General features: G+C 57.0%; 1 protein-coding gene across 1 annotated transcript in view; it reads right to left on the bottom strand.

Annotated features, from left to right (window-relative positions):
* Positions 1-27,212, bottom strand: part of LOC144942913 (tetratricopeptide repeat protein 12-like) — a 195,689-nt gene that overhangs the window by 73,189 nt on the left and 95,288 nt on the right. Inside the window, 1 exon segment of the mRNA XM_078869931.1 lies at positions 25,018-25,113. Coding sequence (XP_078726057.1) covers positions 25,018-25,113 — 96 coding nt within the window.

Below are 27,212 nucleotides of genomic sequence, written 5' to 3'. Positions count from 1 at the left end.
GCACGTGTGCGCTTGCGTGGATACGCGCGCGCCTGTGCGTGTGTGTGTCTGTGTGTGTGTATGGGTATAGGTCGACTCAGCCTCAAATGAGTACCCGGTGCGGTGTGTAAACATCGCCACTGGGGAGACAAAGGCGGTCGGGCGTGGTGCTGGCCATCCATCCCCTCGTGTACCGTTCTGGCCTTCGTAGGTGCTCGCTAACAGCACTTGCCCCTACAGTCTGTTAAGGCTATACAGGGGATCTTTGTCTTTGTATGGGTACGTGGGGTGTGTGTATGTGTGTGTATGGGTACGTGGGTGTGTGTCTGTGTGTGTATGGGTACGTGGGGTGTGTGCATGTGTGTGTGTGTGGGTACGTGGGGTGTGTGTCTGTGTGTGTGTATGTGTGTGTATGGGTACGTGACGATTATCTGAAACGGTCATGCGCCTCCCCTAGGTCGACTCAGCCTCATACGAGTACCTGGTGCGGTGTGTAAACATCGCGCGGCCGGACGTGGTGCCGGCCACGCCACCCCTTCATGTACCGTGTCGGTCTTAATAGGCGCTCGCTAATATCACTTGTCCCAGCAGTCTGTTCGGACTACACGGAGGACCGGTGTGTATATGCACGCGTGGACGTGTGCTGCACGCCTGAGCGAGCGCGCATTGCAGCAGCTGGCGGGATGCGCGCTCTTCTATGAGAGGAGCGACGAGGAATGGGGGCACAGAGAGGCCACGGCGAGAGGGAGGAGAGAGAAGGTGGGAGGGAGAGAGAGAGGGAGGTTGCCGGGCAAAGGCGTAAGGCAGAGAGATATGGGGGAGTAAATGAGTGAGTGAATAAGTTGGTGAATGAGTGGGTGGCCGAGTGAGTCGTTGAGTGAGTGAATAAGTTACGAAGATAGTGGGTGGATGAATGAGCGGGTGAATTAGTGGGTACATGAGTGGGTGAGTGATTAGGTGAGTGAATAAGTGCTCAAGTGAGTGAATGTATTTTAATGAGTGGATGGGTGAGTGGGTGAAATAGTAAGTGAGTGGGTAGGAGGGTGAGTAAGAAAGCTAGGAGGAGGAATGAGCGGGTGAGTTAGTGGGTGTGTGAGTGAATCAGTGAGTGAATGAATCAGCGAATGAATGAGTCGGAGAGTAATGAGTGAGTGAGCGAGTGATATAGCGAGCAAGAGGACGAGGAGTGTGGACGTTAGCGGACAGAGTGGAAGCGAGAAGGACCGGCGACTCGAGTTTGATTCCCGCTCACGACCATATAACAGTGGCCAATATTTTAAGAGGTCCCCGTTCCTCCCCTAGATCGATTCAGCCTTAAATGAGTACCTGGTGAAGTGTGCAAACATCGGCACTGGGGAGACAAAGGCGGCCGGGCGTGGTGTTGGCCACACCACCTCGTGTGTCGTTCCGGCCTTCACAGGTGCTCGCTAACAGCACTTGCCCCAACAGTCTGTTAAAGACTACACGGGGGATCTTTGTCTGTATGCGTGTGCCTAGCAGTGGGGTCTCCACATTTCATTTCACGGCTCCGTGAGTTGCTCGATAAGAAAGCGGGCGATTAAACTGCTACTTTACGTCTGCTCTCTCTAAATAAACAGATAATTAGAGACACGCCGCCCGCCACACTGCTTGACGGCACGGCATCACGTGGGTTGTGCCGTGCACGCAGCACGCACAGCTGCGTGTTCGCTCCACAAGGGCGCTAGCGGTTACTCTGCGTCGTGAATCGTCGAGTTTTGCGTCGAACTCGGACCCATATCTCCGAGAGAGAGACAGAGAGGGGTTATAATCTTAGGTTTTTTCGGTAATGTCACGTAGGTACAAAAATAATAATGAAATACAATAATAATAAATGAAAATAACTCAATTAAATCACGACGTTTCGGAGGCAACACAAGTCTCCGTCTTCAGGTGGGACCGTCACAGTCAAATTTACTGTATCAAGTGAAGAGAAATCCAAGAGACAAGACGTTATATACCGGTTCAGGGGAGGGGGGAGGAGCTTATCTGATTGTGGCAGTCAGGGACTGGGAGGATTGGGGGGGGAGTAGGCGGGGCTAGAAGGGAAGGTGGGCGGGGCTAGAAGGGAATGTACAGCTGATACACCTCCGCAAGAATTACGATCGACGTTGGCTTCCAAACCAAAAATAGCAGCGCTGTTAAACGCTGGGGATGTCAACAACTCGGTAAAATAGACTAGTACCTGTCAAATAAGATGGTACAAATATGCGTCGTTAAATATTTTTTTACATGGTTAATAACATCTTTCCAACGATTGCTCAATTTGTACCCATCATCATGGTTGAAGTTATGTCTATGTTTGTATATCTGGATGGCTTCATGAACAAACCTTTGATGGTAGCCAGAAGGTTTGCAGAGCACCTTGGTCTCGGAAAAGACAATATCATGAGAGCCCACAGCGTTGTAACAATGATCAGCATCGACGGAAGAATCAGTTTTGCCGTGTTTCAGATCTGACTTGTGCTCGCGGGATATTACTCTGATTAATAACGATCTTGTTAACATCCAGCTTTGTGATGCGTGGTTCTGGCTTCTTCTTTAATAGGAGGTTGAATTCCCCCCCACCCTCCCAGTACCTGACTGCCACAATCAGATAAGCTCCTCCCCCCTCCCCTTAACCAGTATATAAGATCTTGTCTCTTAGATTTTTCTTCACTTGATACATAAATTTGGCTGTGACGGTTCCACCTGAAGACGGCGACTTGTGTTGCCTCTGAAACGTCGTGATTTAATTGAGTTATTTTCATTTATTATTATTATTATTATTATATTTCATTATTATTTTTTACCTACGTGACTTTACCGAAAAAACCTAGGAGTATGACGCCCTCTCTGTCTCTCTCTCGGAGTTATGAATCCTTGCAGTCACGGAAGCTTCAAATCTAGAGAGGGGGTCCTTGCCGATAAACATCAGCAGCGTTTTTGGTTCAAGTGAGTTTCTGCTGACGACATTTTAGAGACATATACAATTGTCCAAAAATAATCTTTCTCTCGCTTTTCAACAATCCTCCTCCGGTTTGCTGAACCCCCAATCCCCACCGCCCAATCAATCGCCACGCATTCGCTTTGTTGATCTTCCTTTTGATCGTCCCGCATGTTGCCAACAAGCGGTCGTGGCTGATCGTGGCCAGAGGCAGGAGCGCCGAGCGCGAAGTGGATTCATTTTGCAGTGGATTACAACCGCCCTGGGTATCACGCGCTCAGGATTACACGTGCATCTACGATATCCGCGCAAAGATAAAGCACCCCCTATAGCCTTAACAGACTGTTGGAGCAAGTGCTATTAGCGAATTGCACCTATAAACACCGGCCCCGTACACAAAGGGGCTGGGTGGCCAGCACCACGCCCGACCGCCTTTGTCTCCCAGAGTGGCGACATTTACACACCGCATCGGGAAGTCATTTCAGGTTGAGTCGACCCAGGGGAGACCCAGGACCGGTTCAGATAACCGTCCCCGGTGTTCGCCGTGACCAGGAATCGAGCTTAGGCGGTCGGTCTCGTAACGCAGCGCGCTGACCGCTGCACTCCCGCTCCCCAGTATACAACATAAAGACAAAGATCCCCCCTACACACACCAACTCTTACATAACCTCACCCCACTCCCACACTCACCGTCATGTTCGCTCACTCACTCACCCCCTGCCGACACCGCCACGTTCGCAGACAGGCTCCGGTGCCCATCCAACCCACCCCCTCCCCCGCGCTAGTCAAGTGCTGGTTCATGTTCGCTAATCAAGTGTGTGGTTCATGTGCGCTAATCAAGTGTGTGGTTCATGTTTACTAATCAAGTGTGTGGTTCATGTGCGCGGCTGGAGGCGACCTCAAATCGGGCGCACGGCGATGGCCCCCGTGCCGCATCAGCGTCTAGCCGCGACTCGCTCGCTCGCTCCGCCACGACCGCCCTCGAGCCCCTCGGCACCCCAGCTGTGGCACGCCGGCCCCACCACAACCCCCGCAGCGGGCCACACCTCGGCATCTGTGGGAGTCGTGGGGAGGTGATCCGCTCGTGCCTTGAGGGTCCGGCGGGCAGCGCGCGGGGTCCAACCGCGGGGCGAATTGAGATCAACCGCTCGTGGTTTGTTGTTTGCATGGGAGCGGTCGAACCGTCGGTCAGTACGAGAGAGAAAGGTCAACCGCGTCGTGGTGTGAGGGATCAACCAGACAGGGGAGAGGAACGTCGGGGAGAGATAGCGTGGAGAGGTGGGAGAAAGAGAGTGGAGAGATGGAGAGAGAGGCAGATAAACAGAGAGAGAGAAGACAGAGGAAGGGAGAGATGGAGGGTGTAGGGAGGAAAGGAGAGGAAAGAGATTCAGAGTAAGAGGCTGGGAGGCAGAGAGAGATGGAATACAGCGAGTTGCAGGGAGAGATGAAGGAGTGGAGAGGAAAGGAGAGGAGAGACATTCAGAGAAAGGCAGTGAGGCAAAGAGAAAGGCAGTGAGGCAAAGAGAAAGGCAGGAGATTAAATGACGCGAGCGCTAAAGGGAGGCAGAGTAAAAGATGGAAAGAAGAACAGAATAGAGAGAGGCAGGGAGAGAGAGAGGGGAGGGTAGAGATGAAAGTAGAGGAGAGACGGAGGGAGAAAGACGGGGGGGGGGTGCTAGAGGGAGAGATACGGGAGAGCAATAGAGGAGGCAGAAATACAATCACAGAGGAGGAAGGAAAAGCGGAGAAAAATATCAACGGCAACAACCACCGGGAGATGAGAAGCACAAGGCGTCTGGCTCCATCCCCGTCGTCCCGAGGCGACTTACAGACCCAGCGGGGCAGCTGCCGAGAGCAGCGGGGGGACGCCCCCCCCCCGCCTTCTTCTGTGATCTTAGGCGAGTTGCTCGAGTTGGTGTTGGATGAGGCTGTCGCAAGGCTCTGTGGCCACGTGGGGCTCACGTCCACTCGCACAACATGGACACACTACATCTGCATGTTCTTATTAATTACTAGCTTTACTACCCGGCTTCGCCCGGGACTTGGATTCACCACGCCCGGCCGCCTTTGTCCCCCCAGTGGCGATGTTCACACGTGATTTAATTTGGTTGTTTTAATTTATTTTATTTTATTTTTTACCTACGCGACTTTACCGAAAAAACCAAAGAGTACAATTATATAACTGAGCAAAAAAAGCCCCTCGTGAATTATTCAAAAGTACAAAAATCAGAGAACCTCACCCGGTGGACAAGGGATACCGGGACACCCCCCTGGAGCCAGGCCTGGGGGTGGTGTCCGCCGGCAAGCGCCTGGTGGCCGGGTGACCCCCACTCGCCCGGTGGGACCCAGCCCGAAATGGCTCCGTGCCGCGGACTGTGGGCCAAAATCCGCAGGACGAAGGGTGAGGGGCGGGCGCCATGCCAGTATGGCCGGGAGAGGGATGGTCTCAGACGGACTGCATCTTGGCGATGGGCACTCGCTGTTGTGACGTGTGATGTCACGCCACTGGCGGCGACGGAACCAGAGCCAGCGGATCGGTGCGGCGTCCGCGGTGTTGCGGGCGCTGTACCGTCCCGTGGTAGTGAAGCGGGAGTGGAGTTCTCCAACAAAGCTCGCGGTTTACAGGTCGATCCACGTTCCCACCCTCACCCATGGTCATGAGCTTTGGGTACTGACCGAAAGGATGAGGTCGCGGGTACAAGGGACCGAAATTAGGTTTCTCCGCAGGGTTGCCGGGTTCACTCTCCACGATCGGGTGAGGATCTCGGTGATCTGGGAGAGCCTCAGAGTCGAGCCGCTGCTCCTCCGGATGAAGAGGAGCCAGTTGAGGTGGTTCGGGCACCTGGTAAGGATGCCCTCAGACAGACTCCCCCTGCAACTCTACCGGGGACGTCCCACTGGGCATGGACTCCGGGGCCGGCCCAGGACACGCTGCTGCTGGCGGGACGATGTCGCTCAGCTGGCCTGGGAACCCATGGGGATTCCCCAGGAAGAGCTAGAGTCTGTGTATAGCAGTGTATAGTAGCGTGGTAGTGTATAGTTTAGGAGTGTATAGTGTAGTAGTGTAGTGTATAGTGAAGTAGTGTATAGTGTAGTGTGTAGTGTTAGAGTCTGTCGCCAGGGAAAGGGAGGTCTGGACCGCCTGACTCAACACGCTGCCACTGCAATTCTCACCAGGACAAGCGGACTTAGAAAATAACGAACAAAGATCCCCCCCATATATTCATAGTATTTAACAGACTGTCGGGGCAAGTGCTGTTTGTAAGCATCTATGAAGGCTGGCACGGCACACGATGAGGTGGGTGGACAGCACCACGCCCGACCGCCTTTGTCTCCCTAGTGGCGATGTTTACACACCACACCAGGTACTCATCTAAGGTTGAGTCGACCTACGGGAGGCCCAGAACCACTTAAGATGTCATCGATGTTGGCTGTGAGCCGAAATCGAACTCGGGTCACTGGGTTCATGACGCAGTGCGCTAGACACCGCACGACCGCGCCCCTCAATATTTTACGTTCACGACTCCACACGAGGCTTGTGGTGCGCTCACCACTCACTCCAGAGCGTGGCCTCCCCCTTCCCTTGGCTTCGCGATGGGTTACCAGGGTTACAGGGCCTCACCGCATGTGATTAATCATTTAATTATTAATTTACTGTACCTGTAAAATTACCGTATTCATTTCTTTTTAACAGCATATGTTAATTCATATGTTTAGCTATTATTCTCCAGGGCGAAACCCTTGCGGCGCCGCGTTACAAGTAGAAATTATAGCATTTGTATCAGCCTAGTTCGATCCACTGGTGGATGAATGCCTGCCCGAGGCGGTGGCCATGCGTCACGCGGCACGTGTCGAGGACGAGCTGAGAGCCGCGATGGGACGGGGGACTCGGGACGAATGACGGCACACGGCGAATATCCGCGATGCGTCTTTAAAACGACATATTTATAAGGGGGAGTAAAAGGAAGAAATGCGAGAGATATCGGGGCGATTGAGGGGGTCGAGAGAGAAGAGACGAAAATAGCTTCTTAGCTCAATTGGCTTTGACTCGAGAAATAAACCTCTTCTGAAAAAGATAGAAAATTGAGATGGATGGAGAGAGAGAGAGCGAAGATATACTAGATACAGGAAAACGGGAAAACATTAATTATGTGCCTGATCGCACCAACCATTTGCGGGGGGCAGAGCCCCCCACCCCCATATTCCCGCGCTGTCAATAACGGCGCTGAAATCAGCAGGGAGACGGCTGGGGGAGGCATTCATCCAGCAGTAGATTCAACAACAAGACTGCTTAGTGGCTGCTGCGGGCTGTTGACACCGAAACTAGCTGGGTAACTGGCTACACGAGATGAAAAAACAAACAAATGAACGTTGAGTTGAAATGAAACGCGAAGGGAAAGGTTCGGAAGCGGCACTGGAGTGGTGGGAGGAGCGAACACCGAAGATTGACCACACGGCTCATGGGACACCGAACACAAGAGACTGACCACACGGCTCATGGGACACCGAACACAGGAGATTGACCACACGGCTCATGGGACACCGAACACAGGAGATTGACCACACGGCTCATGGGAAACCGAACACAGGAGATTGACCACACGGCTCATGGGACACCGAACACAGGAGATTGACCACACGGCTCATGGGACACCGAACACAGGAGATTGACCACACGGCTCATGGGACACCGAACACAGGAGACTGACCACACGGCTCATGGGACACCGAACACAGGAGATTGACCACACGGCTCATGGGACACCGAACACAGGAGACTGACCACACGGCTCATGGGACACCGAACACAGGAGATTGACCACACGGCTCAAGGGACACCGAACACAGGAGATTGACCACACGGCTCATGGGACACCAAACACAGGAGATTGACCACACGGCTCATGGGACACCGAACACAGGAGATTGACCACACGGCTCATGGGACACCGAACACAGGAAATTGACCACACGGCTCATGGGACACCGAACACAGGAGATTGACCACGCGGCTCATGGGACACCGAACACAGGAGATTGACCACACGGCTCATGGGACACCGAACACAGGAAATTGACCACACGGCTCATGGGACACCGAACACAGGAGATTGACCACACAGCTCATGGGACACCGAACACAGGAGATTGACCACACAGCTCATGGGACACCGAACACAGGAGATTGACCACACGGCTCATGGGACACCGAACACAGGAGATTGACCACACGGCTCATGGGACACCGAACACAGGAGATTGACCACACGGCTGATGGGACACCGAACACAGGAGATTGACCACACGGCTCATGGGACACCAAACACAGGAGATTGACCACACGGCTGATGGGACACCGAACACAGGAGATTGACCACACGGCTCATGGGACACCGAACACAGGAGATTGACCACGGCTCATGGGACACCGAACACAGGAGATTGACCACGCGGCTCATGGGACACCGAACACAGGAGATTGACCACGCTGCGCATGGGACACCGAACACAGGAGATTGACCACACGGCTCATGGGACACCGAACACAGGAGATTGACCACGCGGCTCATGGGGCACCGAACACAGGAGATTGACCACGCTGCTGATGGGACACCGAACACAGGAGATTGACCACGCTGCGCATGGGACACCGAACACAGGAGATTGACCACACGGCTCATGGGACACCGAACACAGGAGATTGACCACGCTGCGCATGGGACACCGAACACAGGAGATTGACCACGCGGCTCATGGGGCACCGAACACAGGAGATTGACCACGCGGCTCATGGGACACCGAACACAGGAGATTGACCACACGGCTCATGGGACACCAAACACAGGAGATTGACCACACGGCTGATGGGACACCGAACACAGGAGATTGACCACACGGCTCATGGGACACCGAACACAGGAGATTGACCACGGCTCATGGGACACCGAACACAGGAGATTGACCACGCGGCTCATGGGACACCGAACACAGGAGATTGACCACGCTGCGCATGGGACACCGAACACAGGAGATTGACCACACGGCTCATGGGACACCGAACACAGGAGATTGACCACGCGGCTCATGGGGCACCGAACACAGGAGATTGACCACGCTGCTGATGGGACACCGAACACAGGAGATTGACCACGCTGCGCATGGGACACCGAACACAGGAGATTGACCACACGGCTCATGGGACACCGAACACAGGAGATTGACCACGCTGCGCATGGGACACCGAACACAGGAGATTGACCACGCGGCTCATGGGGCACCGAACACAGGAGATTGACCACGCTGCGCATGGGACACCGAACACAGGAGATTGACCACGCGGCTCATGGGACACCGAACACAGGAGATTGACCACACGGCTCATGGGACACCGAACACAGGAGATTGACCACACGGCTCATGGGACACCGAACACAGGAGATTGACCACACGGCTCATGGGACACCAAACACAGGAGATTGACCACACGGCTGATGGGACACCGAACACAGGAGATTGACCACACGGCTCATGGGACACCGAACACAGGAGATTGACCACGGCTCATGGGACACCGAACACAGGAGATTGACCACGCTGCTGATGGGACACCGAACACAGGAGATTGACCACGCTGCGCATGGGACACCGAACACAGGAGATTGACCACGCTGCGCATGGGACACCGAACACAGGAGATTGACCACGCGGCTCATGGGACACCAAACACAGGAGATTGACCACACGGCTGATGGGACACCGAACACAGGAGATTGACCACACGGCTCATGGGACACCGAACACAGGAGATTGACCACGGCTCATGGGACACCGAACACAGGAGATTGACCACGCTGCTGATGGGACACCGAACACAGGAGATTGACCACGCTGCGCATGGGACACCGAACACAGGAGATTGACCACACGGCTCATGGGACACCGAACACAGGAGATTGACCACGCTGCTGATGGGACACCGAACACAGGAGATTGACCACGCTGCGCATGGGGCACCGAACACAGGAGATTGACCACGCTGCTGATGGGACACCGAACACAGGAGATTGACCACGCTGCGCATGGGGCACCGAACACAGGAGATTGACCACGGCTCATGGAACACCGCTCTCTCAATTTTACATTTGTGCTCCTGCCATTGTCATTTTTCCATCAGAATATGCTTTACATCTTAGGGAATATAAAATAATCTCACAACGCATTTTATTATTACATTTAAACGAACAAAAGGAGACGACCGTGACAATGACAGCTGCCTTTTATTTCCCGTTGCAGAGCAGCGGCTTCTCTTTCCGTGATAACAATAACGACGGTGATTTCTAATTGTGACTTGCCGCACAGTATTCGCTGGCTGATAACAATAACGACGATGTCTATCAGTGCCGTAATGTGGCGAGCCGCTAGAAAACTAAATTAGGTTCGAACTATTGTATATTTGACCAAGTAAGGTCCACTGAGCTACGTAGCTCTTTTTCAGAAGCGATCTGGCCATAAATGATATCTCAATTAAGTGGCTCAATCGGTGGAAATGTATAGCAGCCAAATACTCGACATGAATGTTGATTTTAAATGTGGAGAAAAAAACCGGAGGACCCGGAGAAAAATCCATGCGAACACGGGGAGAAAACGCAAATTCCAAATATACAGCAGGCGTCAGGGTCGGGATCGAACCCACGTCCTCCTGCATACCGGGCGAGGGAGTTAACATCTCACAGCCACCGTGATGATGATGAGAGAGAGACACGCAAACTCCAAATATACAGCAGCAGGCTTCAGGGTCGGGATCGAACCCACGACCTCCTCCATACCGGGCGAGAGAGTTAACATCTCACAGCCACCGCGGCGAGTCTCGAGCGAGTGGGCAGAGAGAAGCGAGGCTGCCCCTGTGGCTGCAGTGGCTGTGAAGAAGAGGGGGGGGGAGAACCCGGCACCCGTGGGCCTCCCTCGGCCCTTGACTCGCTTGATTCATTCTTCCGCTCAGACTGTGGCGTTACAAAGCATGGCACGCACGTAGGCACGCACGCATGTAGGGACGCGCACGCACGCGCATACTGCATATCGCCGCAGTAAATGACCTGTCAGAAAGCGGGCCCTTCATAATCCGTCACAGCGCATACATCTGTCACATTAATATTAACCAAATATAATTCATCATGTGCACATAGCTCTCTTTTCTTCTCAACATCATAATTTTTTTAAATTAGGATTTGCCGTCTATCAAGGAGGCCGCCTGATTTCCACACATTCTTATTACTTTAACATTTCAGGAGAGTCATCACGGAGTTCAGCGAGTTCACTTTCGCCGGCGGCCTACCCGCAGGCTCGACCGGCACGAACCACGTCTCCTCTCTCAACCACCGTCCTCTTGTCTCGAGCCCCGAGTCCCATACCTCATGGCCCATAGTCAGCGTCCCATGTCTCATGCCCTGTATCCCATGTCTCACAGTCACTAGTCAATGTCCTCTCGTGCCCTGTATCCCATGTGCCACAGTCACTAGTCAATGTCCTCTCGTGCCCTGAATCCCATGTGCCACAGTCACTAGTCAATGTCCTCTCGTGCCCTGTATCCCATGTGCCACAGTCACTAGTCAATGTCCTCTCGTGCCCTGTATCCCATGTGCCACAGTCACTAGTCAATGTCCTCTCGTGCCCTGAATCCCATGTGCCACAGTCACTAGTCAATGTCCTCTCGTGCCCTGTATCCCATGTGCCACAGTCACTAGTCAACGTCCTCTCGTGCCCTGAATCCCATGTGCCACAGTCACTAGTCAATGTCCTCTCGTGCCCTGAATCCCATGTGCCACAGTCACTAGTCAACGTCCTCTCGTGCCCTGTATCCCATGTGCCACAGTCACTAGTCAATGTCCTCTCGTGCCCTGAATCCCATGTGCCACAGTCACTAGTCAATGTCCTCTCGTGCCCTGTATCCCATGTGCCACAGTCACTAGTCAATGTCCTCTCGTGCCCTGAATCCCATGTGCCACAGTCACTAGTCAATGTCCTCTCGTGCCCTGTAACCTATGTGCCACAGTCACTAGTCAATGACCTCTCATGCCCTGAATCCCATGTGTCCCAGTGAATAGTCAATGTCCTCTCATGCCCTGTATCCCATGTGCCACAGTCACTAGTCAATGACCTCTCATGCCCTGTATCCCATGTGTCCCAGTCAATAGTCAATGACCTCTCATGCCCTGTATCCCATGTGCCACAGTCACTAGTCAACGTCCTCTCATGCCCTGTATCCCATGTGTCCCAGTCAATAGTCAATGTCCTCCCATGCCTCGCGCGTCCCTCAGGCCCAGAGCCCCCCCACCCCTCCCGCCCCCCCTCCCCCAGACTCATTTCGTGGCGGTTCCTGCTAATTCTGCACAAATCTCCGCCGTGCATCCATCTCGCCTCCTCCTCTTCCTCCTCGCAACACGCATCGCTCTCTTTGTGCCGGAGGATGAAGGGGCCCTTAATTTCACGAGGCTAATTCCGCTATCGATCGCTAAATAAATAAATTAAGGGTCATAATTCAGGGTTATGTTTTTTGTGTCTACGACAGTGGGGGGGAGGCACGCGGGGAACGGGGGCGGAGTGGGACATGGGCCGAAAGAGGAAAAACGAGGTGTTGTGGGTCATCACGAATGGAATGATGACGAGGTGTGGGGGTCATCACGAATGGAATGATGATGAGTTGGGGGTCATCACGAATGGAATGATGATGATGTGTGGGGGTCATCACGAATGGAATGATGATGATGTGTGGGGGTCATCACGAATGGAATGATGATGAGGAGTGGGGGTCATCACGAATAGAATGATGATGTGTGGGGGTCATCACGAATGGAATGATGATGATGTGTGGGGGTCATCACGAATGGAATGATGATGTGTTGGGGGTCATCACGAATGGAATGATGATGTGTTGGGGGTCATCACGAATGGAATGATGATGAGGAGTGGGGGTCATCACGAATGGAATGATGATGAGGAATGGGGGTCATCACGAATGGAATGATGATGAGGTGTGGGGGTCATCACGATGGAATGATGAGGTGTGCCGCGAGAGGAGACGCGGCTGATGAGTATGGGAGACGGACGATGAAGCGTGTTGTGACGAGGTGTGTGGGTAGCGACGAGCGGTGGTGGGAGCGACGGCGAGGTGGGAGTGGCGAGGAGTTGGGCTCGTGAGACCGGCGGGCGCTGCCGTGAGATGTGGCGGCGGCAATTGCTGCACGCGCGCGAGGCTGCCCATCAGCCCCCACCTCCCGCCGCCCACTGGGACAGAAGGAGGGGGGGGGGGGGCTGGGGGGGGGGGCGAGAGGGGGTAGGGACGCGCAGTCAGCGGCGCGTCCGGAGATCGCGACGAGATGGCGCGGCTCGGGGAGTGCACACGGGCAACCGGCTCGTGAGCCACGTGGTTCGCTCTCCTCCCGGGCGAGTTCTGCAGAGCGGCAGCGGCTTCACAGCAAACGTTTCACTCGCGCTGTGTCACCTCGACGAGAGTTTCCGCGACCAACCCCCCCCCCCCCCTACACGAACAGCACGGGCGAGAGAAGAGATGGGCTCATGCGGTACAGGAGGGTGCGGAGCTGAGTGGACTCGACGATGACCGGTAACCAGCGGCGTCAAGATCGGCCTCGGGTGAGGTGGTTGACTGCCGATACTGGGCAGTGCCAGGCAGTTGGAGGCAGTCGCCCTCCACAACAACGGAGGGCAGAGGAGCGACGCTCACAACAACGCGCGGAACGCCGGGCGGATAAAACGCTGCAAAAGTTGGCACAGTGGAGAGCACAGGTGGTGCATCTGCCAGTCATCTCAGCAAACCCATAGCACCTGGGTCTGTCCTAGCACTCTAACAGACAGCCACCATTCCATTTGTATGGAAAACAGCCCCATCCTTCTCACCTCAACGATACTAAACCATGTTCCAATTTGTTTTTGTAAAAATGTTGTCTCCGCTCTTGGCTGTAGAAGGCGAAAACAAAAATAATTCTCAAACTGGCAACTTTCTTTTTAACAAAGTGATAATTCACGCGAACACGGCTGACAACACTTTCACTCGCACATTTAGTCTCAAAAAAGGTTCAGTGATGTTGTACTAACAGCGTGAGTTTCAATTTGAGGAAACCTTGCAAACGCCTCAAATAGTTTCATTTTTAACAATATAAAGTGTTAAATCGGTTATGTAGACAAGCAACAATGTTTTGATGAAGTTGGAGTATTTTAAACATTCATAGGGCGTATTCGTATCCCGGGGGTGGGGTGGGGGGAGTGGTGGCGCAGCGGTTTGCACACCGCTCTTACAATCCCCAGGGGACCGGAGTTCGATCCCCGGCCCTCGGCCAGCGTAAGCGCTGAGTGACCTCCAACCTTGTCCTGGGCCCCTCGACAGTCAAACCTCACCGGGGGGGCCGCGGTGAAGCCCGCAGCGTGACCACAGGCGTCAACCCGCCTCTGGCGCAGTGTTCCTCACTCGTTGTCAGAGGGAGGGGGGATATCAGCGTCAGGGCCGCCACACATTTGAAACCATTGGGTTTGACAGCAGCACGATGATGATGGTGGTGGTGGTGTTTTCCCTTTCGTGTATTGTCGAGGGCCGCACTGAAGGCCGCCAGGGCCCGCCAGTGGTCTGCGGGCCTTGCGATGAAGGCCGCTACGCGAGCTCCAGCCGCCCAAGAGCAACGAGCCAACGAAACGCGAGCACAATCCCTGACCCTGACCCTGACCAGTCACCGATACTAGCCCTGTCGCTGCGCCTAGCCCTCCCATTCTCCCACCTCCGGGTGTGCATCTTCGTGTCGTGTCAACGTGAGCAATGGGAGGAACGTTGGGCCGGGTGTGGTGCTGGCCTCGTCAGCTGGCCACCACTAATAAGAATCATCATCGGCGCTATTCTATTCTTGCGTACGATGGCACTACGTCCAGGAGCCAGATGGTCGAGGTATGCCTTGCCATGACGAGAGGGCTTGAGGAGAGAGTTCGTCTCGTTTCGCTATTCCTCCTCCATGGAAGGAGCGTTCCGTGGCCACACGAACGCGGTTTGTCTTTAATCTCCCCCCATTCACGAGGGGCTTGTGTGCGCTTGCAGAGGCGCTTTTCGCTAACGTCTCAAGGCGCCGTGAATGAAATAAAAACGAGAAAAGTATTGAAAGAAAGGACCCCGGTGGCAGAAGAGGAACCAGAGAGGAACAAAACTAATCAGGAGAAGGAAACCTTTTTCAAACAGATGTTTTTTTAGTCGGGACTTTAATAAGATATCAACCCCATCCGAGCGCCCGGTATCCAACGGTGGCGAGTTCCACAAGTGGGGGGGGTGGGACATCATCAGGAGGGGTTAGGGGGGGGCGAATGTGGAGGCTCTCGTGAGGAATCGCCGTCAATGTCGCCGACGCACGAACAGCCCGAGGGCTGTGACCACGGGGCCCGCGGCAGGCCGGCTCCCTGTCGGCATCATTACGCCTCGCTGGGCACTCCGGACGCCTTAACGAGACCTCGTGAGTGCGGGCAGCTCCTCCTGCCGCTAACACCGCGCCCGCCCATCGCGCCACGCTCGCTGTCCTCCCCCCGCGCCGCCGCTTGCCCGGTGGGCTTCGACGGACGCGCGCTGCGGCACGGGTAAATGGTTGCCACCTCTGAGATACGAAGACCCGGCACGAAATTCGCGTGAAGACGGAAGACCTCTCTCACAGTGCCGGCGGAAGGGGGCGCCGCACGTGGACGCGGAGGCGTGAGCGGAGCAGTATGACTTTTACGCAGCTGAAAAAAACAACGGGGACTTTTAAATGGGAAGACGTACAGACCCCCGATAAGTGTGGAACACGTTGTCCCAACGGTTCCTAACGCATGCCAACGTTGGCCCGACGTTGCAGGACACCAGCTGCCTCCTCAACAAGAGGGCGAGCCCGGGGAAAGCGCGAGCAGGTGGCGAGCACACTTCACCAGGCCCCTGCTGCCTCGCGAAGTGTGCTCGCGGCCGCACGCTGCTACCGGCCAATCCGTCAGCAAGCCAGGAGCGCTCCGGCAGGCGTTTGTGCGTGAGCGCGGTGCGTAAACATCGCCACTGGGGAGACAAAGGCGGCCGGGCGTGGTGATGGCCACCCACACCTTCGTGAAGATGCTCGCTAACAGCACTTGCCCTAAATGTTGGTAAAGGCTAGACGGGGGACCTTTGTTTTTTGTGTGTGCGCGTGCGAGCACATCGCTTCGGCTCGTCGCGCGGGCAACGCGCAGCAGCCCCCGCCGCTCCTCCCGGCTCCCATCTCCCGTCAGCGAGGGGCCGACGCGGCCCCCAAACAAAGTCCCCTCCCGCTGGTGCGGCTGGCTCCCTCGGTGCCAGCCGCACCGTGTCGACAGCCGGCGGGCGGGCCAGGGGGGCCTGGGGGGCGGTTGTGGGTGTGGGGGGGGTTGTGGGTGTGGGGGGGGTTGTGGGTGTGGGGGGGTTGTGGGTGTGGGAGGGTTGTGGAGGGGGTGTGGGTGTGGGGGGGGGTTGTGGGTGTGGGGGTTGTGCCCGTCGCCTCGCCCGAGTGTGGCGCGCGCCAAATCGGCGACGTCGGGCGGGGCGGGGGCGGGGAGCCTTCATCAGCCGCCCCGCAAGGGGTCAGCGGCAATTCGGCGCGAGCGAGATTGTGTGTCTGTCGCTGTCAGTGAGATCCACAGCTGAGCGGGCGCTGCGTCACCTGTCCCAGAGCCACCCCGTCCCCCCCACCCACTGCGGGGGGTGGAGTGAAGGGGGAGGGAGGGAGGGGGCGAGGAGGTACAAGTCGATACGAGGTTCTATTTCAGGCGGGTCTGTCCGGGCTGGTGATATTTCCGTGCCCGGCACACCACATCCCTTGTACATTTTCTCCAGGTGCCGTTGGCTGCCAGTCGCGTGCCTACTACAGTCTCGTCGGCAACCCCGAAAAAGATGTTCTGCGCCCGGCACTCCACATGCAGCGTTTCTCTCGCTGCTCTGCTGTGACGACTCGCGAGAAAAATTCATCGCCCCGAGTAGGAAGGGGGGGGGGGGGTCCGACGAGCCCCTCGGAGCCATCGCAAGTCGCTTCCCCGCCGCCAGCGCCGATTTCTGCGCGCGCGCTGATTGACGAAGGGCGCGCGCACGCGCAATCCGAGCGCTAACGAGCCTCAATTAAAATCGAGAGCCCCGCTGTCGTGAGCCCGGAGCCTTCATTTGATGTCGGTGCCGCGCGCGGGCCTTCGGCTAAACGTGAAAAATTAAGGGGCGCTTAGATAACGGCGAGCGAGTTGCGAGCGTTCGTAGCGAGTGCGGGCGGGTTTGAGTGTTGCGAGTGTGACCGTGCTAGCGAGCGTGAGCGTTGTGAGTGTGAGCGTTAATTGTGTGAGCGTGCTAGCGAGCGTGAGCGTTGCGAGTGTGAGCGTGCTAGCGAGTGTGAGCGTGCTAGCGAGTGTGAGCGTGCTAGCGAGCGTGAGCGTTGCGAGTGTGAGCGTGCTAGCGAGCGTGAGCGTTGCGAGTGTGAGCGTTAATTGTGTGAGCGTGCTAGCGAGTGTGAGCGTTGCGAGTGTGAGCGTGCTAGCGAGCGTGAGCGTTGCGAGTGTGACCGTGCTAGCGAGCGTGAGCGTTGCGAGTGTGAGCGTGCTAGCGAGTGTGAGCGTGCTAGCGAGTGTGAGCGTGCTAGCGAGCGTGAGCGTTGCGAGTGTGAGCGTGCTAGCGAGCGTGAGCGTTGCGAGTGTGAGCGTGCTAGCGAGCGTGAGCGTTGCAAGTGTGAGCGTGCTAGCGAGTGTGAGCGTTGCGAGTGTGAGCGTGCTAGCGAGTGTGAGCGTTGCGAGTGTGAGCGTGCTAGCGAGCGTGAGCGTTGCGAGTGTGAGCATGCTAGCGAGTGTGAGCGTTGCGAGTGTGAGCGTGCTAGCGAGTGTGAGCGTTGCGAGTGTGAGCGTGCTAGCGAGCGTGAGCGTTGCGAGTGTGAGCGTGCTAGCGAGTGTGAGCGTTGCGAGTGTGAGCGTGCTAGCGAGTGTGAGCGTTGCGAGTGTGAGCGTGCTAGCGAGTGTGAGCGTTGCGAGTGTGAGCATGCTAGCGAGTGTGAGCGTTGCGAGTGTGAGCGTGCTAGCGAGTGTGAGCGTTGCGAGTGTGAGCGTGCTAGCGAGTGTGAGCGTTGCGAGTGTGAGCGTGCTAGCGAGCGTGAGCGTTGCGAGTGTGAGCATGCTAGCGAGTGTGAGCGTTGCGAGTGTGAGCGTGCTAGCGAGCGTGAGCGTTGCGAGTGTGAGCATGCTAGCGAGTGTGAGCGTTGCGAGTGTGAGCGTGCTAGCGAGCGTGAGCGTTGCGAGTGTGAGCATGCTAGCGAGTGTGAGCGTTGCGAGTGTGAGCGTGCTAGCGAGCGTGAGCGTTGCGAATGTGAGCATGCTAGCGAGTGTGAGCGTTGCGAGTGTGAGCGTGCAAGCGAGCGTGAGCGTTGCGAGTGTGAGCGTGCTAGCGAGTGTGAGCGTTGCGAGTGTGAGCGTTAAGTGTGTGAGTGTGCTAGCGAGCGTGAGCGTTGCGAGTGTGAGCGTGCTAGCGAGCGTGAGCGTTGCGAGTGTGAGCGTTAAGTGTGTGTGTGCTAGCGAGCGTGAGCGTTGCGAGTGTGAGCGTTAAGTGTGTGAGTGTGCTAGCGAGCGTGAGCGTTGCGAGTGTGAGCATTAAGTGTGTGAGTGTGCTAGCGAGCGTGAGCGTTGCGAGTGTGAGCGTGCTAGCGAGCGTGAGCGTTGCGAGTGTGAGCGTTAAGTGTGTGAGTGTGCTAGCGAGCGTGAGCATTGTGAGTGTGAGCGTTGCGAGTGTGAGCGTGCTAGCGAGCGTGAGCGTTGCGAGTGTGAGCGCTAAGTGTGTGAGTGTGCTAGCGAGCGTGAGCATTGCGAGTGTGAGCGTTGCGAGTGTGAGCGTTGCGAGTGTGAGCGTTAAGTGTGTGAGTGTGCTAGCGAGCGTGAGCGTTGAAAGTGTGAGCGTTAAGTGTGTGAGTGTGCTAGCGAGCGTGAGCGTTGCGAGTGTGAGCGTTAAGTGTGTGAGTGTGCTAGCGAGCGTGAGCGTTGCGAGTGTGAGCGTGCTAGCGAGCGTGAGCGTTGCGAGTGTGAGCATGCTAGCGAGTGTGAGCGTTGCGAGTGTGAGCGTGCAAGCGAGCGTGAGCGTTGCGAGTGTGAGCGTGCTAGCGAGTGTGAGCGTTGCGAGTGTGAGCGTTAAGTGTGTGAGTGTGCTAGCGAGCGTGAGCGTTGCGAGTGTGAGCGTGCTAGCGAGCGTGAGCGTTGCGAGTGTGAGCGTTAAGTGTGTGTGTGCTAGCGAGCGTGAGCGTTGCGAGTGTGAGCGTTAAGTGTGTGAGTGTGCTAGCGAGCGTGAGCGTTGCGAGTGTGAGCGTTAAGTGTGTGAGTGTGCTAGCGAGCGTGAGCGTTGCGAGTGTGAGCGTGCTAGCGAGCGTGAGCGTTGCGAGTGTGAGCGTTAAGTGTGTGAGTGTGCTAGCGAGCGTGAGCATTGTGAGTGTGAGCGTTGCGAGTGTGAGCGTGCTAGCGAGCGTGAGCGTTGCGAGTGTGAGCGCTAAGTGTGTGAGTGTGCTAGCGAGCGTGAGCATTGCGAGTGTGAGCGTTGCGAGTGTGAGCGTTGCGAGTGTGAGCGTTAAGTGTGTGAGTGTGCTAGCGAGCGTGAGCGTTGAAAGTGTGAGCGTTAAGTGTGTGAGTGTGCTAGCGAGCGTGAGCGTTGCGAGTGTGAGCGTTAAGTGTGTGAGTGTGCTAGCGAGCGTGAGCGTTGCGAGTGTGAGCGTGCTAGCGAGCGTGAGCGTTGCGAGTGTGAGCGTTAAGTGTGTGAGTGTGCTAGCGAGCGTGAGCATTGCGAGTGTGAGCGTTGCGAGTGTGAGCGTTAAGTGTGTGAGTGTGCTAGCGAGCGTGAGCATTGCGAGTGTGAGCGTTGCGAGTGTGAGCGTTAAGTGTGTGAGTGTGTTAGCATGCGTGATCGTTGCGAGAGAGTGAGCGCCGCCGCCGCCTCGGTTTGGCGGAGACCCGTGACCAATGCGGCGATTCGCGGCCCGAGGTGGCGGCACGAAGCGGGGGGGGGGAGTCCGCGGCTCCCGAAGGCGCGCGGCTCTCGTCTCGGAGCAAACGCGCAGAGACGGGAGCCGCGCGTGCGTCTCGAGCTGCCGTGCGCGATCTCAACAAGCTTCGTGAATGAAAACTAAAGCGCAGAGTTCCCAATAGGCGAGAGCGCCGCACGATGCAGTGTCTTCAAAGTGAAACGCGTTCGTCAATAAAAAAAACCGTGGGGTTGACAAGCACGGTGAAGTGCCGTTGGGCGACGTCTCAGGGCGACGTCTCAGGGCGACGTCTCAGGGCGATGTCTCAGGACGACGTCTCAAGGCGACGTCTCAAGGCGACGTCTCAAGACGACGTCTCAAGACGACGTCTCAAGCCGACGTCTCAAGGCGACGTCTCAGGGCGACGTCTCAGGACGACGTCTCAAGGCGACGTCTCAGGACGACGTCTCAAGACGACGTCTCAAGGCGACGTCTCAGGGCGACGTCTCAGGGCGACGTCTCAAGGCGACGTCTCAAGACGACGTCTCAAGACGACGTCTCAGGACGACGTCTCAAGACGACGTCTCAAGGCGACGTCTCAGGGCGACGTCTCAGGGCGACGTCTCAAGGCGACGTCTCAAGACGACGTCTCAAGGCGACGTCTCAGGACGACGTCTCAAGGTGACGTCTCAGGACGACGTCTCAAGGCGACGTCTCAGGACGACGTCTCAAGGCGACGTCTCAAGACGACGTCTCAAGGCGACGTCTCAAGGCGACGTCTCAGGACGACGTCTCAGGGCGACGTCTCAAGACGACGTCTCAAGGCGACGTCTCAAGGCGACGTCTCAAGGCGACGTCTCAAGGCGACGTCTCAGGACGACGTCTCAGGGCGACGTCTCAAGACGACGTCTCAAGGCGACGTCTCAAGGCGACGTCTCAGGGCGACGTCTCAAGGCGACGTCTCAAGGCGACGTCTCAAGGCGACGTCTCAGGGCGACGTCTCAAGACGACGTCTCAAGACGACGTCTCAAGGCGACGTCTCAAGGCGACGTCTCAAGGCGACGTCTCAAGGCGACGTCTCAAGGCGACGTCTCAAGGCGACGTCTCAGGGCGACGTCTCAGGGCGACGTCTCAGGGCGACGTCTCAAGGCGACGTCTCAGGACGACGTCTCAAGGTGACGTCTCAGGGCGACGTCTCAAGGCGACGTCTCAAGGCGACGTCTCAGGACGACGTCTCAAGGCGACGTCTCAGGGCGACGTCTCAGGGCGACGTCTCAAGGCGACGTCTCAAGACGACGTCTCAAGGCGACGTCTCAGGGCGACGTCTCAGGGCGACGTCTCAAGGCGACGTCTCAGGACGACGTCTCAAGGTGACGTCTCAGGGCGACGTCTCAAGGCGACGTCTCAAGGCGACGTCTCAAGGCGACGTCTCAGGGCGACGTCTCAAGGCGACGTCTCAGGGCGACGTCTCAAGGCGACGTCTCAGGGCGACGTCTCAGGGCGACGTCTCAGGGCGACGTCTCAAGGCGACGTCTCAGGGCGACGTCTCAGGGCGACGTCTCAAGGCGACGTCTCAAGGCGACGTCTCAGGGCGACGTCTCAAGGCGACGTCTCAAGGCGACGTCTCAAGGCGACGTTTCAAGGTGACGTCTCAGGACGACGTCTCAAGACGACGTCTCAAGGCGACGTCTCAGGACGACGTCTCAAGGTGACGTCTCAGGGCGACGTCTCAGGGCGACGTCTCAAGACGACGTCTCAAGGCGACGTCTCAAGACGACGTCTCAAGGCGACGTCTCAAGGCGACGTTTCAAGGTGACGTCTCAGGACGACGTCTCAAGACGACGTCTCAAGGCGACGTCTCAGGACGACGTCTCAAGGTGACGTCTCAGGGCGACGTCTCAGGGCGACGTCTCAGGGCGACGTCTCAGGGCGACGTCTCAAGGCGACGTCTCAAGGCGACGTCTCAAGGCAACGTCTCAGGGCGACGTCTCAAGGCGACGTCTCAGGGCGACGTCTCAGGGCGACGTCTCAAGGCGACGTCTCAAGGCGACGTCTCAGGGCGACGTCTCAAGGCGACGTCTCAGGGCGACGTCTCAGGGCGACGTCTCAAGGCGACGTCTCAGGGCGACGTCTCAGGGCGACGTCTCAGGGCGACGTCTCAAGGCGACGTCTCAGGGCGACGTCTCAGGGCGACGTCTCAGGGCGACATCTCAAGGCGACGTCTCAGGGCGACGTCTCAAGGCGACGTCTCAGGGCGACGTCTCAGGGCGACGTCTCAGGGCGACGTCTCAAGGCGACGTCTCAGGGCGACGTCTCAAGGCGACGTCTCAGGGCGACGTCTCAAGGCGACGTCTCAGGGCGACGTCTCAGGGCGACGTCTCAGGGCGACGTCTCAAGGCGACGTCTCAGGGCGACGTCTCAAGGCGACGTCTCAGGGCGACGTCTCAAGGCGACGTCTCAGGGCGACGTCTCAGCACGCTTCACGCGAAGCTCGTGGCGCCACGGAGCCAGCTCGTTGTGAAATCGGGTTCAAGGTTCAAGGGTCACAAAGTGTCTAACGCGCTCAAGATTCCTTCAAAGGAACCGAGGAAGGAATTGCGTGGAATTCCACAATCTGGCTGTGATCACCTCCGCCTTCTCCCAGCGAACAACAATGCGCAGCGGAATATAAAACTTAAGCAAATCGGCGGTGAGATGTTTATGAGCCAACTCATTCAAAGCCTTACGACGTGAGAAGAAGATGAAGATTCTCGAAGTCGATTCTGTACTTTGCAGGGAGCCAGTGCAGGGAGGCAGGAATTGAAGTGATCTGGTCACGCGATTTTACTTAATCGACGAATCGTCGTCTCAACTGTCCCAAGACCGGCGTTCTATCATAAACCGTGGTTGGGTGACACCCTTCGAGTGCTCTCTGATGGCACGGGTGACCTTAACTTTGAAGTCTTTTTCTTCAATGCGTGCTGTATGGCCCCCCAGGGCGCCACCTCGCTCTGCGTCTACAAGACAGATATCACACTCCAGCCCCTGTAACCCCCCACGGTGCAGCCATCCGTCATTACCAATCTTTATATCATCATCATCATCAGCAGCAGCAGCAGCCATGATCTACCCACTGCTGGATAGACACCTACCCAAGCCATCACCATCTCTCTCTAACCCATGATGTCGCGATCCACCCAGCGCCTTGTGAAACGAAGTCGTGGGCCGCGTGAAATCGAGTCGTCTGAAGCGGAGTCGCGGGCAGTACTGGGCACCGGAGCACGCTGAACTTCTTTCGCACCGCACGTAGCCAACCGCGCTCACCGCAGGCCACAGGCTCCCCACGCGTGGCGGCGGCGGCGGCGGCAGCGGGGGTTGAACCGAGCCGGGTGGCGGGCGGAGGCGAGAACGATGACGGCAGCAGCCCCCCTCCCCTCCATCGCCCCCCCCCTCCCTCGCCCCCCCCCCTCCCTCGCCCCCCTCCCCCCCCGTTTAGCGGCTCCCGTCCCGACGGGAAGGCGCTTACTTAACGCGGCTCGTGGGGGTGAGGGGGGGGGCATGGCCGCGAGTGAGAGGGCGAGAGGGGGTCACTCCACGCACAGCGCGACACGCGGAGCACGGAGAGTCCCCCCCGACCCCCCCTCCCCGTGCCTCTGTCACCACGCCAGCAGCGGAGAGACAGAGCGGGCAGCAACACGTCGCCGATGAGACTGCGAGCGATGCAGCCGGCGAGGAGTTTGTTGTGCGCGTTTAAAACCGCGCGTACAGAGAGCCCGTGTCCGAGTGTGCTGGGCGTGGAGGTGGGTGTGTAGGTGTGTGCGGGTCGGTACACAGGTGAGTGCACGTTGCTGTGTGCGTGTGTGCGTGTAGGTGAGTGGGTGTGTGCGAGTTGGTCACGCGTGATGCAGCTATCTATCTATATATTAAACAGCGTGATTAGTATTATCGCCGTGATCGCTGCTGACCTGCCCTGTGCCCGCTTCCCGAATGCGCTACTCGTTATTTGCGCGAACGCTCCGCGCACACCGTGTCACGCTTGTTATAAACACTCGCGGTGGTGGTGGTGGTAGTGGTCAAGATGACCCAACTTTTAGTTTACTTTCAGTGAAAAAACACGACGGCACCTCCTCCTCCTCGCACAGAGGGAGTAAGCTCGTGCGAGTGTGTGTGCGCGTGTGAATGCACACGAACAACAGCACTTGCCACAACAGTCTGCCAAAACGATGTGGGGGATATTTGTCTCTGTATTGTGCACGCCCATAAAACATTGAGGGGAGCGGTGGTGCAGTGGTTAGCGCACTGCGCTACAAACCCGGCCACCCGAGTTCAATTCCCGCTCATGGCCAACACCAGTGACAATTATCTGAATCGGTCCTGGGCCTCCCCTAGTTCGACTCCGTCTCAAATGAGTACCTGGTGCGATGTGTAAACATCACCACTGGGGAGACAAAGGCGGCCGGGCGTGGTCCTTGCCACCCCCTCGCGCGCCGTGCCGCCTTCATAGTTGCTCACTAACAGCACTTGCCACAAAAGTCTGTTAAGGCTAGACAGGAGATATTTGTGTACGCATGTGTACGTGTGACAGAGCGGGGTGAGTGGCTGGGTGCTTGGTTGTGAGGAGACAGGTGAGTGAGCGTAGGTAGGTAAGAGAGAGAGTGTGTGTGTGTGTGGTGTACAGGCCTTAAAATGCGCTCACGAAAATTGCTTGCTATTAGGAGTGTAATTAGTGTGAATAGGTAGGTGCAGGCGAGTGCACTTGTGTGTGTGGGTGCATACAAGTGTGTGTGTGTGTACCTGAGTTTGTCCTGCTACCGGTAACGTAGCGGTCAGGGCGCTGCGCCACGAACCCGGCGACTCGAGTTCGATTCCCGCTCACGATCAAAAACAGGAGCCAATATTTGAACCTGTTCTGGGCCTACCGCGAGGTCAACTCAGGACCTGGCGCGGTGAGTAAACATCGCCACTTGGGAGACACAGAGGCGGCCGGCAATGGTGCTGGCCACCCACCCCCTCGCGTGCCGTGCCGGCCTTCATAGGCGCTCGCTAACAGCACTTGCCCCAACAGTCTGTGAAGGCTACACGGGGGGAAGGGGTCTTGAACTTTTGTCCATTGTGCGCGCGCGTCACCTGCACGGTGTCATTGTCCTCCTCCGCGAGTCGCAGCAGCAGCCCCACGAGGTCGCCGAGCAGAGCCTCGGCACAGCGCTCCTGCACACAGCGCTCCTGCACACAGCGCTCCTGCACACAGCGCTCCTGCACACAGCGCTCCTGCACACAGCGCTCCTGCACACAGCGCTCCTGCACACAGCGGCGTCCAACGTCAGCGTCTCCTCCTCCTCCTCACCCTCCTCCTCACCCTCCTCCTCACCCTCCTCCTCACCCTCCTCCTCACCCTCCTCCTCACCCTCCTCCTCACCCTCCTCCTCACCCTTCTCCTCACCCTTCTCCTCACCCTCCTCACCCTCCTCCTCACCCTCCTCCTCACCCTCCTCCTCACCTCATCCTCCTCAAATCCCACAACATGGGACCTTGTTTGCCAATATCAAAGTAGGAAAGCACAAGAATAACGTTTTACCCTTTTCGGCAATAAAACAGCAAATGTTAAGATGTTCGAACATTAAATAGAAACCTTTCGCAAGGAATCAAGTCTGCGTTAACCACCCACAGCACTTGCGGTGATCGGTTGCAAAGACAAAGCCATATATAATAATTATCTTTGCATATTCACTACAAGTACTATGTGCGGTTAATGCAGACTCCATTACTTGCATAAGGTTTCTGGTGTTTGAACATCTTAACACAACTCCTGTTTTATTGCCCGAAAGGATAAACCCCTATTCTTGTGTTTTTTCAAAGCCCACACTTCACTTTTGTTAACGGTCACAGCGATGCCTCTTGACAAGGCTGCGAATCAACTCGACGGACATGGGGATATCGTGGAGCTGGGTTTCACGACCCGCGGGGGCATCATCACCACGCGTGGCCAACAACTCAGAAGCGACGGAGATCCTTCATGGGACCTTGTTGTATCCTTCACGGTACTGCCCCAAGTGACCGGCCTGTCCACTCCTCACCCCACAAGCCAACAGCAGCACCAGACTGTGTGTGTCTGTGTGAGAGTGCGCGCAGGATCAGCGCTACTTCTCTATGTCTCACGGGGCTTTTGTAAACATCTCATCGGAGAGACGCGCTCCCTGCCCTGCGGGACGGACACGAGCCAGAACCTCCTTGGTTGACTCCCGTGAAGGTGCGGCCCTGGGACAGCTTTCTCGCGACACCGCTGGCGGAAAGGCCTCCCCCACTTGACTGATCTCCTCGAGAGGGAATGCTGGGCTACTCTGCCACACTGGACATACGACGTGAACTACAGACTATGTATCTATGTTGAACTTCCTTCGCACCTAGCCAATCGTCATAGTCGGAGGTGCGGGCAAGAGTGGCTGGGGCTACCCACCGGTTTGCTCCGACGTTGGCCCGACGTTGGCCCGACGTTGCGCGTCTACCGAGTCAGCCAGTAAATGTGCCGCGTTGGGGACCCACGCGCACATCGCGCCTCGCTCAGATGAGCGGGCGGGGGATTGTTCCGGTGAGGCGGAGAGGGTAATTCGAGCGAGCGCCCTGCAGGTGAGCGCCTGGAGCGTCACGCAGCACGGAGCAGTCTCCAGCCTGGCTCCAGCGACTCCACACCGCCCCCCCTCCCACCGCCCCCCTCCCACCGCCCCCCCTCCCACTGCCCCCCCTCGCAAACGGCCACGGCCGCCTCAACTGCGCCGGCGCGTCGCGTCCCACCAGGCGTTGGCAAACTCTCTCAATGAAACAAACATCGCCGCCGGTTCGTGCACACAGACACAGGGCCGCGGGCGAGCGAGCGAGCGAGGGAGCGAGAGAGCTTCGTTGCGCGGGGTGGGGGTTGAGGGGGGTCTGGCGACGTGAATTGTTGATGTGACATCTCCGCCTGTGATGCCACCGCGGCCGCGTTATCGCGACTCGCGCCGAGGGAGGCCCCTCGTTAACTCGCCGGGAGAGGCGCGGAGGCGCTGCAGGGCTCCTGCCGCCTGCGTGCTGGCCGTGCTGCTGGTGGTGGTGGTGGTGGTGATGCGCTGCCTTTGAAGTGCGCTTCTGGTGCAACATCAAACTCCGTTCACCCCGGCGGCCAACACTTTTGGCCGCGCTCTCGCGACAGGCGGCGTTTTGTGACTGAGACAGAGAGGGGGGGTGGGGGCGGCTGGCGGACACTCCACGTCGATCTCCTCGTCACCGGACTTTGTGGGTGAGGAAGATAACGTGCGCTTTCGACCAAAGCGATTCGGATGGAGATGAAC

Source organism: Lampetra fluviatilis, chromosome 29 (genome assembly GCF_964198595.1).
Source record: "Lampetra fluviatilis chromosome 29, kcLamFluv1.1, whole genome shotgun sequence".
Taxonomy (NCBI): domain Eukaryota; kingdom Metazoa; phylum Chordata; class Hyperoartia; order Petromyzontiformes; family Petromyzontidae; genus Lampetra; species Lampetra fluviatilis.
This window is presented reverse-complemented; position numbering and strand designations above follow the sequence as displayed.